Genomic DNA, 16,803 nt, shown 5'->3' with positions numbered 1-16,803 from the left:
CAAGTAACTATTTAAATAATTGAGCCAATACATTTTTTAACCATTCTCTTAACTATTAGTATTGGTATAAAATAAAGATATACCGTATACGATGCTGATGATGATGAGTAACGCTTTACTTAATGGAGTTGATATGTATTAATAATTGATTTAATAAACAAAACTGAAGGCCGATATAGCCTGTTCGTTTTTAGGTCTCAGCGATGTTGGGTCCCTCCTAGATGGAGAGGACCAATTGGGGTGAACTTAAGAAATAATTAATGTTTTTTTTTGGCACTTGACACAATAATGGAGTTTTGACAAAAAAAAAACAAAAGAGAGAGAAAGGAGAAAAAGATAAACAAGTCGACAATACCTCTGCCAAATTTCAGCTCAATAAGAGAAGATCTCGCGTTTAGATGTCTTTGTTACTGAGTCAAGGGGGAGAAGTACAAGTAGAGATCCCAAGAGAGACAAGAACAGGAGCAGGAGCAAGTCTAATAGATTTGCTAATATGGAGTGCTACTTCTGTCAAAAGAAAGGGCACATGAAGAAGGATTGCTGGAAATTGAAAAACAAGCAGCAAGGAAATCAAGAAGAAAAGGTGGATCGGGTGACTCTCACCGAAGATCAGTTTCTCATTCTTCTTGAGGGTGATGCCATTAATGTCGCATGCCAGGACACCAGTTGGGTGATTGACAGTGGAGCTACTACTCATGCTACATCACAGCGGGATTTGTTTTCTACCTATACTACGGGTAATTATGGTTCTGTGAAGATGGGGAATGATGCGATGGCTCAGGTTGCTGGCATTGGTGATGTTTGCTTGGAGACTAGTCTTGGTACTAGGCTGGTGCTTAAGGATGTTAAGCATGTTCCTGATATTAGGATGAATCTGATATCGACGGGAAGACTTGATGATGAGGGTTATTTCAGTTTGCACGGTGGTGGTAAATGGAAGCTCTCTCGCGGTTCCTTGATTGTGGCTCGAGGTGAGAAGTCTTCATCTTTCTATTGGATGCAGGCTAAGGTCTCCAAAGATATTGTTAATGCGGTGGAGAATGATAATGCCATGGAGTTATGGCATAAGAGACTCGGTCACATGAGTGAGAAGGGAATGGCTGTGTTGTCTAAGAATGAGGTGATTCCAGAAATCTCTGGTTTGCACCTACAGAAGTGTTCGCATTGCTTTGCGGGAAAACAACACAGGGTATCTTTCAAGTCTTCTGCACCTTCTAGGAAACCCGAGGTGCTGGATTTGGTACACTCAGATGTGTGTGGTCCAATGAAGACAAGATCTCTTGGCGGCGCATCATATTTTGTAACTTTCATTGATGATCATTCAAGGAAGTCGTGGGTATTTCCTATGAGGACGAAGGATCAGGTGCTGGGATATTTCAAGCATTTTGTGGCATTGGTTGAGAGACAAACGGGGAAGAAGCTGAAGTGTATCCGCAGTGATAATGGTGGAGAGTATCTTGGACCATTTGATGCTTATTGCAAAGAGCATGGAATAAGGCATCAGTTCATGCCACCTCATACTCCACAGTTGAATGGGTTGGCTGAAAGGATGAATCGGACGATTGTCGAGAGGATGAGATGTTTGATCTCACAGCCAGGCTTATCGATGACTTTATGGGCAGAAGCTTTGAACACGGTGATTCATGTGCTGAATTTGTCACCAAGTGCTCCATTGGATGGTGATGTTCCAGAGAGGGTTTGGACTGGTAAGGATGTTTCTTACAGTCACTTGAGGGTCTTTGGGTGTAAGGCATTTGTTCATATTCCCAAGGTTGATAGATCAAAGCTTGAGATGAAGTCACGGCAGTGTGTGTTCATCGGTTATGGTCATGATGAGTTCGGGTACAGATTTTATGATCCCGTTGAGAGGAAGCTCGTAAGGAGCAGAGATGTTGTGTTTATGGAAGATCAAACGATTAAGGACATTGACAAGTCCAAAAAGCCAACTCAGATTTTTGAGGGTTTGATCGATACAGAGGCTACTCTTCTACATCGGTTCACGGTGAGGTTGAGGTTGAGGTTCAGGATAATACACCCAGTGCAGATGCTCCCGCACATGAAGATGGTAGTGGTGATCATGGTGACGATCATGGTGAGACACCAGCTGCTGAGAACCAACCTACTATTGTTAGAAGATCCGAGAGAGGTCTTAAACCGTCGACAAGGTATGATCCTAGTGAGTATGTATTACTTACTGATGGGGGAGAGCCTGAAAGCTATGAAGAAGCTTTGGAGGATGAACACAAGGATAAATGGTTTGGATCCATGGATGAGGAGATGAATTCTTTTGAGGAGAACCATACTTTTGAGTTGGTGGAATTGCCTAAGGGCAAGAAGGCTCTGCTTAATAAGTGGGTGTACAAAATTAAGCATGAGGATGAAAATTTGCCACCTCGACACAAGGCTAGATTGGTTGTGAAAGGCTACAGCCAAAAGAAGGGAATTGATTATGATGAAATCTTTTCTCCTGTTGTGAAGATGTCATCCATTCGGGTTGTACTTGGATTGGCAGCGAGCCTTGATCTTGAGGTTGAGCAAATGGACGTGAAGACTGCTTTCCTTCATGGAAATTTGGAGGAAGAGATCTACATGGAACAACCGGAAGGCTATGTGCAAAAGGGCAAAGAAAATTTGGTTTGCCGCTTGAAGAAAAGCCTTTATGGATTGAAGCAAGCACCAAGGCAGTGGTACATGAAGTTCAAGTCTGTTATGGGGGAGCATGGTTATGCAGAGACTGATTCAGACCATTGTGTATTTGTGAAGGTGTTCGGTGAGGATGATTTTATCATCTTGTTGCTGTATGTCGATGATATGTTGATTGTGGGCAGAAACATGGACAGAATTAAGGAGTTGAAAGAGCAGCTCAGTGAGTCCTTTGCCATGAAAGATATGGGTCCAGCGAAACAGATTCTTGGTATGAGAATTATTCGGGATAGAGGTGAGAAGCTGATTCACTTATCTCATGAGAAGTACATTGAAAAAGTACTTAAGCGGTTTCACATGGACAAGTCTAAAGTGTTGAGTACTCCTCTTGCTCCACACTTAAGACTGAGTAGTCAACAAAGTCCGAAGACATATGCGGAGAAGGAAGATATGGCGAAGGTTCCGTATGCTTCTGCAGTGGGTAGTTTGATGTATGCCATGGTCTGTACAAGACCGGATTTATCCTACGCCGTTGGAGTTGTCAGCAGGTTTCTCTCCAATCCGGGAAGAGAACATTGGAATGCTGTGAAGTGGATTTTGAGATATCTCAGAGGGACTTCTAATTTGAAGATTACATTTGGAGGTAAGAAGTCATTGCTTGTCAGTTACACTGATTCTGACATGTCAGGAGATGCTGATTCTAGCAAATCTACTTCGGGTTACTTGGTAACATTTGCGGTTGGAGCTGTGGCATGGCAGTCAAGGTTGCAAAAGTGTGTTGCACTATCTACCACTGAGGCAGAGTTCATTGCTGCAGTTGAAGCGTGTAAAGAACTGTTGTGGATGAAGAACTTCTGTGAAGAGATCGGTTTCAAGCAAGAAAAGTATGTGTTGCTTTGTGATAGTCAAAGCGCTATTTGTCTCGGGAAGAATTCTACATTTCATTCGAAGTCAAAACACATTCAGAGGAGGTATCATTGGATACGTGATGTGGTTGCTTCTAAGGAAGTGGAACTTGCAAAAGTTCATACGGATGATAATGGAGCTGATATGATGACAAAGTCCTTGCCGAGGGGGAAGCTTGAAGTATGTCGAGGGATAGCCGGAATGGCTGTCTCTTCCATCTAGTCGGAGGGGGAGTTTGTTGGGTCCCTCCTAGATGGAGAGGACCAATTGGGGTGAATTTAAGAAATAATTAATGTTCCCCTTTGGCACTTGACACAGTAATGGAGTTTTGACAAAAAAGAAACAAAAGAGAGAGAAAGGAGAAAAAGAGAGAGAAGGAGAAAACTCGTAAGGTGATTTCAAGACTAGATTTGGAGGGTCAAACGGATCCTGATCGGGCTGATATTTTGTGGGAAGCTTCTTCAGTCAGGGGGTTAGAGGTTCACCGAAGGGATTTGGATTTCAACGGTTGGATCTTCTGTTGTCTGGGTTTTCTTGAAGCTGGTCGCCATAGTTCTTCAGCAGAGCAGTCTTGGGTGGTTGGTAAATCCAACGGTGAGATCTTCTCTTATTTATCTGAACGCGAGATCTTCTCTTATTTATCTTGTATTTGTACGGTTGGATTAGTCTCTGGATGCTGGAATCCTTGTGAACTGAGGTCGTTTGGTTGCTGCCGGTTTTTGAAGCTTTGTGTTGCTCTCTTGTTGTTGTTGTTTGTGTTGGAGATAGCTCTTTGTAGCTAGACTCTCTGTTCTGTTCAGGCTGTTGAACAGGGAGGACGTGGTTGTACTCATACCATTTATATAGTGGATTTTTGAGTGGACTACGGTCCCGTGGTTTTTCCTTCTCACATCGAGGAGGTTTTCCACGTAAAAATTGTGTGTCTCATTTACGTTTTTCTGCATATAACATCCCGCCATCGTCGAAGTATTTTCTTCACAGGTTCACACAAGGTCAGGGGAACACGACCATTAGTATTTCCGTTGCGCCGTGTGACTTTCCCCAACAAGCGACCCGCAGCCCGCAGCTGCTGTTCGTTTCCTTGTCGCACGTATTTGCGACCAAACGCAGCGACATATCGCAGCGACCTGCGTTTAGAATTTTGAGACGCTGTAATTTTTAACGACTATGATGAATACCCTACGGGTCGCTGCGACGTTCAAACGAACAGGGCCATATTATAAAAATATTTCAAAAACGAGATTTTCATTTTTTAACTTTGCATGTAGTTCTGTTTGGCTGTAAAGCTGACACCTAAAAGGGGAGCAGTTATTTCGTCTACTCAAATTAGATTAAACTAATTTAATATTAAGAAGAGAAAAAGTTAAGATGCCATAAATGTAGGCGTGGGATTTTTATCCGAGATCCGGATTCGATCCGAGATTCGACCCGGATCCGATCCGAAAATCTGGATATCCGGAGGGGCCGAATCCGGATAATAAAATGTTGGATCCGTCAAAGCTGGATCCGGATCCGGATATTTTAATTTTTTTAGTCCGGATATTCGGATCTGTAAGTTTTATTAATAAATATTTCAAAAATAGTAATATCTATGTATAAAAATTAATTTTATGTAATATTTTTTATCTTTATAATAGTATATATAAATTTTATGTAAATTTTGTGATATTATACATAGAAACAATTAAAAACATTATATATATTTTTATTTTTTAATTATTTTTAATATTTTATATATATTAATATTATTTTTTATTTATTTTAAAGATCCAAATCCGGATCCGGATATCCGCCGGATATTACAATTTTTAGAAGGATATCCGACACCCGGATATCCGAAAACTCCGGATCCGGATAAGGATAATAAAATTATGAATCCGTCGGATAAGGATTGAAATACCTTAAAATTGTCCGGATATCCGATTCGTCCCAGGCCTACATACATGTATAGTATGTAGTACAGTAATTGAGGTCGTTTATCTGCGAAAGATTTTATTCCCAGATTAAAAACACGTATGGAAGTGTCGAAACAGGGGAAAAATAGTAAAAACAGAAAGATAAGTGACTCCGCTGGGTTTCGTAGACCAGCGCCTTATCCATTGGGCCACGGAATCTCGGTTGCTTTATAAATACCACCTAACATTACTAATCAAATATAGTCTGAATAATCAAGTCAAACAGAACAAGCTGCAGTGATACAATCATACAAATACTCAAAACTAAAAGATTCGGATTCATCAAGCCACGTTCAAATTCTGAATTATGAAGCCTCCAGGATTTGTTTGAACATTTCCATCTTCTCCATTCACAAGTTAGCTGCTAACTGAATATCAAAGTGAAAGTGATTTTTGGACCATCTAGAAGAATTTTTATTATTATTTTTATTATTATTATTTTTGCTTTGATTAAAAGTTTTCAAATTAAAATATAAACTATTATAAGAATAAAACCGAACGGGAAAAATTTACACGAAACAAGCTTCCTGAAATATTGAATCCCAAACCAATGAAACAAAGGTAGAGACTAGATACTCTTTCAATGGTAATAAAGACAATGACTAGTGATAGGAGCCACGGTCTCCACAGCCACGCTTTCCTCTCCCTCGAACTGTCTTCCATTCCATATTCTCGTACTTTTTTTTTGAAAAAAGGCATCATATTCTCGTACTTGATAGGAGGTTTTGATTCACTTAATGCAAGTCTGGGGATCAAGCTGAGCGAGCTTGAAGGCTCAATCTCAACTTCATCCACATCTCTGAATTTTTATTATTACATCCATAGTTTGATATAGGCCTGGGCATTTCGGGTATCGGTTCGGTTCGGTTCGGGTATTTCGGGTTTCGGGTAGTTCGGATAGGGGCTAGAGGATCCATTTAGTACTCGACCTATTTTCGGTTCGGTTCGGTTCGGATAGTTTCGGGTTCGGTTCGGTTCGGATAGTAAATGTAGGAACCGGAAAATATCCATAAAAAGTTCGGTTCTCATTTGGATCTGGTTCGGGTTCGGATAGTTCGGGTAGTTTGGATAATTTGGATAAAATATTGGTTATTTAAGGTAAAATATCAAATAATTAGGATGATTTAGATAAAAAATTTGGATATTTCGGATTACTTTGGATATTTCGGATAAAAATATCCGGATAGTTTCGGATACTTTCGGGTAGTTTGGATACTTTATAATAATTTAGTTATCCTCAACTATTTTCAAATATTTTTAATAGAATTTTAAATTAAAAATATATATTTAGTGATGTTATATGTATATATAATTAATATTTTTATATATTCGGGTACCTGTTCGGTTCTCGGTTCGGTTCCGGTTCGGTTCGGTTATTTCGGATATAAAAATATAGGAACCGTTCGAGTATTTGAGGGTATTGGTCCGGTTCCGGTTTCGGGATTTCGGTTCGGTTCTTCGGTTCCGGTTATTTTGCCCAGGCCTAGTTTAATACATGGAACGAGTCTATGTAACAATCTGAATCCAAGTTTTATGTTCTCTATCAATATTTAGCTCTTTGATTCCATGTCCTTTCTCAGTTCTCATGGTATTGTGAACTGTGCAGGGCGGATACTAACGGGCTGGAAGCCTAAGTTCGGTCCATAATATTAGACCCATTAAACCATAGAAAATGAGTGATGACGTGTCAACAAAATTTCTATCATCACCAGAAAAAGGCACCACCTAATATTCTTTTCCGCCGAGAACGATGGTAGTAGTGAGAGCAGTGACATAGATGAAAGCTTAAAGCTTGACGCTTGAGAAGGCTTTCTAATTGAAACTCAGTAAAAATGCGTGGCCTTGATCGATGTCTTGCTGACGCAATCAGATCAGAATCATTAGATCACGGAGGATCGTTTCTCGACAATTATGTTCCTTCCTCGTCTGTCTCTTTTGTTCTCTGTAAGAACTGCACAGTCCGTTCAATGTGTTTTGTCGGAAAGTCGAGTTTTTTGAAGTTTAGGAGACGAGACAGGACCAAAGGAGCTATATTTTTGTCAGTCAGTTTATCTATTAAGGAAGAAGAAAGTGAAGGGTATAATGGTCAAAACGGTTGTCAATCTCTTCAGTTGAAAGACTCTGTGTTGATCCAAGAAGCTGGTGGGAACAAGATTAGCGTTAAGGAGAATGGATCAGGAGCTGCTCTCTACACCACCAAGCATCTATGGGCTGGAGCTTTTGCAGCCATGGTTTCAAGGTCTCTCTTTCTCCTTCTTTACTTTGATACTCATGAGAGGTTTATATTAGATTTGTATCATTATAGTTCAATAGTTAGTCTTTAAGTGTAGACTTTCTAGTGTGTTATGGTTACTTACTACTTAGTATCAATATCAATGTTCAAGAAATCACTAGCTGGTAACTAGGATTAAGAATATTATTTTTTTAATATATTTTACACTTATATTAGATATTTTAGTTTTTTTTTTTGTGTTTAATTATGAAATTATTTTGAACTATTACACTTATATTACAATTATTTTACACTTATACTAGATATTTTACACCTTAAGACTAACTATTGAACTATTATGATACTAAGTGATTTTCTTAATTATGAAATTATTTTGCTTAATTATAAAAATTAGATGTACAAAAAAAAAATTAGACAAATATATGGATCTTTACTAATATTATTACTTGATTAAACAGATATATATCAATTTAGATCGATTTAAACTAATTTTAATCAATTTAGAATTGTTTAAACTGGTTTGAATCGCATAAAATCACTTTTTTTAAGAAAATTGTTTCAGATATAACCGAATTTGTAGAACATTGCTTAGTGTTAATTTGGCTGTTGAAGTTGTTTGGGGTGGCTCATTGGGTTATAGGCTTTTGGTTTGAGACAGAACTTGCATTGCACCACTAGAGTGGATGAAGCTAGAGTACATAGTCCGTAGAGAGCAAAGAAACCTTCTTGGACTCATTCAAAGAATCGCGACAACCGAAGGCATTAGAGGATTCTGGAAAGGGAACTTGGTTAACATTCTCAGAACCGCTCCTTTCAAGTCCATCAACTTCTATGCATACGATACATATAGAGGCCACCTTCTGAAGCTCTCCGGGAACGAAGAAACCACTAACTTCGAGAGGTTTATCGCCGGTGTGCAGCCGCCAGAGTAACAGCTAGCTTGCTTTGTCTACCGCTAGACACCGTGAGAACGGTTATGGTTGCACCTGGCGGGGAGGCGTTAGGCGGTGTGGTCGGCGCGTTCCGCCACATGGTTCAGACAGAAGGTTTCTTCTCGTTATAGGCCTTGTGCCTTCGCTTGTGAGCATGGCTCCTGCGGGAGCTGTGTTCTACGGCGTCTATGACATTCTGAAGTCAGCTTACCTTCATACGCCGGAAGGTAAGAAGTGGCTTGAACACGTGAGACAAGAAGGCGATGAGCTGAATGCTTTTGATCAGCTCGAGCTCGGTCCTTTGAGGACTTTGCTGTACGGAGCAATCGCTGGGGCGTGCTCGGAGCGGCGAGTTATCCGTTTGAAGTTGTGAGAAGGCATTTGCAAATGCAGTCGCATTAGGGGAGGTTGAGCGCTGTGGCTACTTGTGTGAAGATTGTTGAACATGGTGGTGTTCCTGCTCTATATGCTGGCTTGATTCCCAGCTTATTGCAGGTATGATTATTCGTTAAAACTAATAATTCTCTTTAAATTTTTGCTTACAGCTTTGTTAATCCTCTGATTATTGCAGGTTTTGCCTTCAGCAGCGATTAGTTACTTTGTGTATGAGTTCATGAAAGTTGTCATGAAGGTGGAATCAACACAATAGGTGGTCTTATGGCTTCAAGTTACTTCTGAGGAGATTTTTTTTGTTTTGGGTTTTTACTCTGAATCTGAAGCTTTGTACTTTTACTTGGGCATATTGTTTGTGAAAACCACTTGTTACAAAAAAAAAAAAAAAGTTCAAAAAATCTTATGATGTAACTTAGGCGCTTCATTATTGTTTTTTTTTATATATTCTACATTTACATTTAAAATTTTAATTTTGACTTTAATTATAAAATTATTTCGATCAATTATAAAAGTTATATATAAATTAGATAAATTTTGTGATTTACACTAATATTTTTTTATTTATTTAGATCAGACTAATTTAAATCGGTTTAGACATTTATATTGATTTAAATCTAATTTTAGATCACTAATTTAAAACAGTTTAAACCGATTTGAATTGTAAATCATATTTTGAAAGAGTTTTAGAACATTGAGAAATATATAATAAAGATAAGGAAACTCCAATTTGGTTTCCTGTGTTCTGATTTATAAAAGCTTGGTCGTGTAAACAATATCTAAACATACATATTCACTACAATGTTTGGGAAAATGCCATAAAGACATGGAAATACAACATCACAGATTCTTGTTTTCTCCAAGATAAGTCTTCATTACTAGAATCACAATTGCCTTTGAGACAAGTCAAGACCAGACCACACCACATGAGAGTGTTTACGGTTGCCATCCATATTGTTGGTTTCTAGCACCACCCATTGGGTTCTGACCTCTTCCAGAGCCACCGTACTGACCACCACCTTGTGAGTAGTTAGGTGGTCCAGCACCATAGCCACCGCTAGCTCCTCTAGGACCAGCGCCACCATATGGTGCACCACCTCGACCTTGTGGAGGATACGATCCGCTACCATAACCTCCACGGCTCTGATTATTATTATAACCACCGGTTTGGTTTCCCCCAGGAGGGTACCGGTTTGGACCGGGCGCACCACCGCCACGGGCCTTTTGATAGTAATTGTGGCCGCTAGGTCCGCCAGCAGGTAGTTGTGGTGGTGGTCCGTTGTTAATAGGGTGGTTTGGTCCACCAGGCCAATGTGGAGCGGCGTGAGACTGACCAACGCCGTGTTGCTGCGGAGGCAAACGAGAGTGTTGCTGCTGCTGAGGATGCTGCAGTTTCTGCTTCTTGGCTGCTTCCTCGTTATGACGCATTTGTTGCCGCTTTTTCTTTGTCTGGAACTCGTGTGATGATTCATACGTTGGTAGACTGCTTAGAGGGACATGAACCATTGTCAAGTCATATGAGGTTATATTATCATAACCAATAACAAACTTAGAGAATTTGATTACCTCTTTGGATCACACGGCAACGGGTCAGTCCAAAAGTACTCTGCGTCAAGAGCATCCTTTGCAGATATTCTCTGAGACGGGTCAAGGACCAGCATTTTCTCCAGCAGCTCAAGAGCATGGCGATCAAAACTATAGTTACAAGAAAAAAAAAAGCCACAATGAGATCTCTCCTTGATCAAAGAGAAGTGTTGCAACTATACTTACTGTCGGTAGACCTCTCTCACACGTCTCTTCAAAGGCCGAGACGATTTCATTTGGTTATACCAAGGCATCTTCGTAACCCCAGGCCAGTTGTTTTCATCAGGTGATCCACAGAGCTCATATATCTTATTCAATTGTTCACTCTGTACAAACAAAACATTTGAGTAAAACGATTGTAAGTGGAACCAACATCAAGGTAGAGTCTACTAACGTTAGATGGAAACACTGACCTCAGTTTTGCCAGGCAAGATTGGTTTGCCATTCAAAAGTTCAGCAAATATGCAACCAACAGACCACATGTCAATCGCTGGTCCATACTTTGTGGCACCAAGAAGCAACTCAGGAGGCCTGAGGCAATAACCAATACATGATGCATGAATAAGCAACACTCAGTGTTCTATATACAGCTTCAAAGTTTGTAGGCATACACATACCTATACCACAATGTGATGACACGGTTAGTGAGATTCCCACTATGATCATGGGAATAAGACCGTGCAAGCCCAAAATCAGCAAGCTTTAAGTTTCCCTCATTATCAATAAGTAGATTAGATCCTGCACCAAAGATAAACGGGTTAAACTAGCAACTAAAAGGTTGAGACATACAAAATGTAATTTTTGGGATTAGTCACCTTTAATATCACGGTGAAGCACTTGGTTCACATGACAATAGTGAAGGCCAGTGAGAAGTTGCTTCATGTAACACTTTTGAGTTTACATATGTCAGAGAGAGTTGGAACAAAGTAAGGTTTTGCAAAGGCTAACAACAACCATGCAAAATACCTTGATCTGAGGAACAGTGAATCTAAGTCCAGGACGATCAGCGAGTCCGGTCAAGTCATGATCCATGTACTCAAAGACCATGTAGATTCCACCCTTGTATTTGTTATTATCTACAAATAGGAGCAAAAGAGTGTTAATAGATCTATAAAGCTATAAAGATCTTTGGATAAGTTTCAACTAATAACCTGGCTTCCCTTGATCATCCCTATCTCGACCTTGTAAAGACAAAAACAGCCACAAAAGTATCAAACTAAAACGCCTCTTTCAGGATGAGACATGTGTTCATTATTAATTAATTACCTGGAGAAGTGACAATCTCTTTCAAGTGGATGACGTTCTCATGATGGAGCTTCTTCAGGATTTTAATCTCCCGGATAGCTGTTATAGGAAACTATCAAGCAAACAAGTGATTATAAGTCTTGCAAACTTATCTAAAGCCTAGTTAGTGTCTAAATGTAGCTGCTTAGTGCTTACCCCTTCTCGTTCATTGTCCATACGGATCTTCTTCAATGCCACGATTTCACCGGTTTTGATATCTTTCGCCATGTACACTTGTCTGCAAAAAAAAACAAAAACAAAACACAGATCTAAGCCTGAGGGATGTTTTATTCACATCAATTCACACATAAAGGAACAATTTTTATAGATAAAAATTCGAAATTTGCAATGAGAATGTGAAACCCACAAACCAAATCAGAAGAAGGAGAGTTACCCGTAGGTGCCTTCGCCGATCTGCTCGAGCTTCTCGAAGCAATCGACGCTGCGGGATCCCCGAGTCGGAGTAGGCTCCTCCAGATTCAGCTGCCCACAAGCTGCAGCCGCCATGTTCTCCGACGAATTGAATCGGATAACTTCTTAGCTCTCTCTCTCTCTCTCTCTCTCTCTCTCTCCTCGCCGGCTTTTCTATTACAAGGTTTTAGCCCCTTTCGGTGTTTGTCTTCGCGGATTAAAAAATATCTGGTTCAAACCGGGTTTGGAATTAAACCGGTTTCCAACCGGGTTTATTTGTAACAGCATCGTTAACCAATAAAAGCATTCAGCAGAGATCGCAAAATTTGAACCTGCCCGCGGGCCCGGCCCGTTTGGACTTGTTGCGGGACGAGATTGGTCACTAAGATTCAGGTCCGATTTTTTTTGTGGGCCTGGACCAGAAGCGGGATGGGTTCGGTGTATTCCGCGGGACGCGCGGGGATCCGCACAAACATCCTCACTTTGACTCTCGGGCTCTGACCGACAAATGAAACAAAGACAAATGGCTTCTTTTCGGGCGAGTACAAAGGCGATCTCTTCTGGCTTCTTTTCTTATTCGATCCGTCAATTTCAATTTGTCACAACTTCGCCATGCATGTTCTTCGTATCCTCGTTTAATCAAGGAAGAGTCTCTTCTCGGTTTCATCTTCTTTCTTCATTTCCTCTTTAGCCACGATTAAAGAACGATGGAATCAGGTAAGGAAAAAATTGTGTTTACATGTTCTTTAGCTCGTTACTGTGATTTAATTTGTAAGGAAAGATAAAAAAAAATTTGGTTTAACTCTTTGTCGTCGATTACATGATTTTCAGTGAAAGAAAAACAAAATATGGGGTCTCTTTTGTCTCTTATCAAGCGGCTACACATTGAGCAATCCTGTAAGTTGTTCTGTCTCGTTGTTGTCTCTTAACAAACAGCTTCTTATCTACAATACTTGGGGTGTTTAAGCTGTTCTTGTTGTTATCATCAAGTCAATGTTTGCTAATATGCATTTTTTTCATGTTGGTGTTGTTGTTCTTGTGTGTAGTTGTATGTTATAAAGTTTCCTTCTTTGTCTTGTTATTGAAGTTAGAAGTATGTTCGGTCTGTAAAATTAAACTAGGCATTGTTGCTTGTTATCCTCATGGCAGTTGTTTCTTAATGTTCTGATCGTATAAACTAAAGTGACTTACGTCATAAATTTTCTAAAACTTTTTCTTTATAATGACATGTGATGAGTGGAGGATTGTATTACGATCAGGAGGAGAATGATATGAGAATGCAAAGGACACTTGCATTCCAATCTATAAGCTTAAGGACCTCATGTTAGTCTCTGTTCTATTTTTTTTGTCGTCTCCATTGCTTATGATAAGAGCTGATAGAATTTAGGTAGGAAAGCAGACCGTTGACAAGGTGTTTTATTTGAACATGACAAGGTGTTTTATTTGAACATGTTACATTGAGTTTCTATGATAATCACAATAACTAGGTTACTAGTATATACTTGTGTTCTTACATACACAAATCTCTTTCTTTCTATGTTTCTAGTAGAGCTTTGTTTGACTTTGGCTCTTCCACCGAAGATAAAGAGAGTGTTTTACATGTGAAGCTGGCTTAGGAAACAAAAGATGAGTTTGCTGCAGTATTACAAGTCACTGAGCCATATAAAATAAGGTACGTCTCTTACATATGGTTGCTTGCTCTTGATTGTTTAGTTTGAGAGGACTTGAGTATGAGACTTGATCTTACAGATTTGTGACTTTGTAGACAAACAAGTTGACAAGTACATTGCGATGGCTAAAGATGCAAAACCTTGATGCCCATTGTGATCTTCTTCTGGTGTCTTCAGACTTGCAAGCAGTTTGTGGAAGAGGAACTGCATCGAGGCAGGTTCGTTGCTTTGTGTATAGTTTCGTCAGCATATTTTAGACTTGTTAGTAATGTGGGTGAGAGTTTGATGTTGGCTTTCGCTATGATCTCAATTTGTAGACATGAACACAAGTACACGAGCTCTGGTCTTGTCTATGAAGGTACAACAAAGTTCCATACTTTATCTTAATTTTATAATAATTCTTTTTTAGCAAGATAACTATAGTTCCGTTTTTTACCTAAACTTCCGCATTAGAGCAAGATAAAATGAGTTTTTGTTATAAAAGTAATGGAAAAGTCTATTTTTATTCATAACATAGAGGTTCTTTATATAGGAGATTACATCGTCATAGATAAATGGAAAGATTACAAATCATAATCTCTTGGTTATGAGACATCCACAATATGGTTCATAACACTCCCCTTTGGATATCATAACCATTTAGAGCTTGTAATGTGCTTTAATGTTCTCTCATTAAAACCTTACCAGGAAAACCCAATTGGAACAAAACCATGGTGAAGGAAAAAGAGTACAACACACATTAGTCCCCCTGATTTGGACAATACTGAAGGTCCCTTAGACCTCTCCAATTTTCTGCAATCCGTGGGTGATGAAGATCTTGGGCAAAATATGCTTCGTCATCGAACATGATAGTTGGTTCTTCTTTACCATCGGTCATGCCACAATCTGATCGAACATATTGAGTCATCGACCTCAAATACACACACACGAAATCTTGGATGATGTTGCTGTGATATGCGTGTACCACCATGTGTAAAACATAACCTGTCTGAAAACAAATCAACAAAACCAAATAACCCCTCTTTGGGCTGGTTAGTATAAAATAAACCAAAATCAAAGGCTTCTTCATCGTCCTTCTTATGGACCAATCAGATCAGTGTCTAAAACAAGACTTCTGCATCGTCCATCTCAGGACTAAATGGACTTCTTTATCGTCCACCTTTGGACTGAATGGATCAGTGTCCAAAACAAGTGATCTCACGCCCATGTACTAGATAATGGGTGAGACTGGTCCATATTAAATCTCTTGAGTACCCTTTTCTGTATATACTATTTGATGCACAAGGATTTCATTGTTAATGTACTCAAGCTGTAATCCCAAACAAAACTTTGTTTTCCAAGATCTTTCATCTCAAACTCTTTCTTGAGATATTCAACTGTTTGGAAATTGTATCCAGAGGTTCCTAGGATATTCAGATCATATACTTTGATGATTATCAATATTGTTCTCGAGAACTTGCTGTACTTTCAGCTCAATACCCTCTAGTACTTTCATTATCCAGTGGACCATATAAATATGCAGTCACTACATCAACTTGCTGCAAGTCTAATTTTCTCTCTTATATAGCCAGACTTATGAGAAATCTAAAAGTAGTTGCATCCACCACATGGGAGTATGTCTCCTCATAATCTATTACTGGTCTTTGTGAGAATCCTTGTGCAACATCAGCTTTATATCTCACGATTTCTATTCCTCACAAGACCCATTTATATCCACTGGTTTTAACATCATATGGCGTCTTAATCATATGGCCAAATACGCCTTTCTTCCTTAAACTATTTAACCCCACGTTTCCATTCAATCCAATCTGTTCTACGAGTGCGCACTCTTATATTGACGTGGGTTCATGATCCTCGCTTATATTCATAAATTCAAGTGCTACCTTGTATGCAAATAAATCATCTTATGTCGACATTCCTTATTGGTTCCATTATGTTCCAGACATGATATAATCGATTGAGATTCATTATTATCAGGACCTTTAATACTTTGCAGCTTGGCGTCCCAAGCTACATTGTTTGGTACCTGTACCTTAGAGCCGGCCGGCCTTATCTCCATGTCTGGGATGGTTTCCTTAGTAACCTCGGATTTGGATTTTGATTATCATTCTCTGCACCTTTCTTTTGTTTCCGAGGATTCTTATCTTTTGGAACCTATTTGGTCTACCACGTTTCATACGTTGTCTAGACTCTGTAGCAACTTGACTGTGTCTCTTCTTGGACATCAAATTCGTTGGTGCTTTACAAGCTGGTTTATATATGACTTAGTCATTCTTTTTCGGGTCAGCAAATGTGTCTGGCATTTGATTAGCTAGCTTTGTAAATGTATAATCTTTGGACGTCTATTTCACATTCTTTAGTCCGAGGATCTTGCCAAGACATTGATGGTTGATTCCATTCTATTTCTTTTACCATTCTTTTACCAGCTTTATTATTTTTCTCCTCCTGGTCTTAAAATAATCCGTGTACCTGGCCTCAAATATAATCACCCATAGTTGGCTCAAAGTACTTTATTATTGTGGGAGAATCATATCCAACATATATCTCCATCCTCCTTTTGAGGTCCCATCTTAGTTCTCTGTGGTGGAGCAATTAGTACATAGACAGCACATCCAAATGTCTTATGATGGGGTATGTCTGGCTCTTGACCCGTTAATAATTGTGATAGGGGATATCTATGCTCACTAAATGGCCTGATGCGTATTAACTTAGGTGCATGTAAATTTCGTGTGGCCCAAGCTGTGAATGAGAGTTTTGACCTCATAAGTTATGGTCTATCAATCAGCTATTTGCGT

The 16,803-nt window shown here is 39.4% G+C and overlaps 2 protein-coding genes across 2 annotated transcripts; one reads left to right on the top strand and one right to left on the bottom strand.

Annotated features, from left to right (window-relative positions):
- The first annotated feature begins 6,884 nt into the window (after window positions 1-6,884).
- LOC106380160 (probable mitochondrial adenine nucleotide transporter BTL3) lies at window positions 6,885-9,495 on the top strand. Its single transcript, XM_013819969.3, is given in 6 exon segments — window positions 6,885-7,743; window positions 8,396-8,651; window positions 8,654-8,795; window positions 8,798-9,013; window positions 9,016-9,164; window positions 9,241-9,495. Coding segments are annotated over 6 exon segments (1,248 nt in total). The 5' UTR covers window positions 6,885-7,336; the 3' UTR covers window positions 9,319-9,495.
- Window positions 9,496-9,763: 268 nt separating this feature from the next.
- Window positions 9,764-12,564, bottom strand: LOC106382849 (cyclin-dependent kinase C-2). Its single transcript, XM_013822927.3, has 11 exons — window positions 12,322-12,564; window positions 12,084-12,165; window positions 11,910-12,000; window positions 11,795-11,824; window positions 11,610-11,719; window positions 11,459-11,531; window positions 11,261-11,381; window positions 11,057-11,174; window positions 10,830-10,969; window positions 10,626-10,754; window positions 9,764-10,542 (listed from the first exon to the last, which is right to left on the bottom strand). Exons 1-11 carry the CDS (start codon window positions 12,432-12,434, stop codon window positions 9,996-9,998), a joined length of 1,554 nt encoding a protein of 517 aa, XP_013678381.1. The 5' UTR covers window positions 12,435-12,564; the 3' UTR covers window positions 9,764-9,995.
- Window positions 12,565-16,803: the final 4,239 nt, after the last annotated feature.

Source organism: Brassica napus, chromosome C2, assembly GCF_020379485.1.
Source record: "Brassica napus cultivar Da-Ae chromosome C2, Da-Ae, whole genome shotgun sequence".
NCBI classification, from domain to species: Eukaryota; Viridiplantae; Streptophyta; class Magnoliopsida; order Brassicales; family Brassicaceae; genus Brassica; species Brassica napus.
This window is presented reverse-complemented; position numbering and strand designations above follow the sequence as displayed.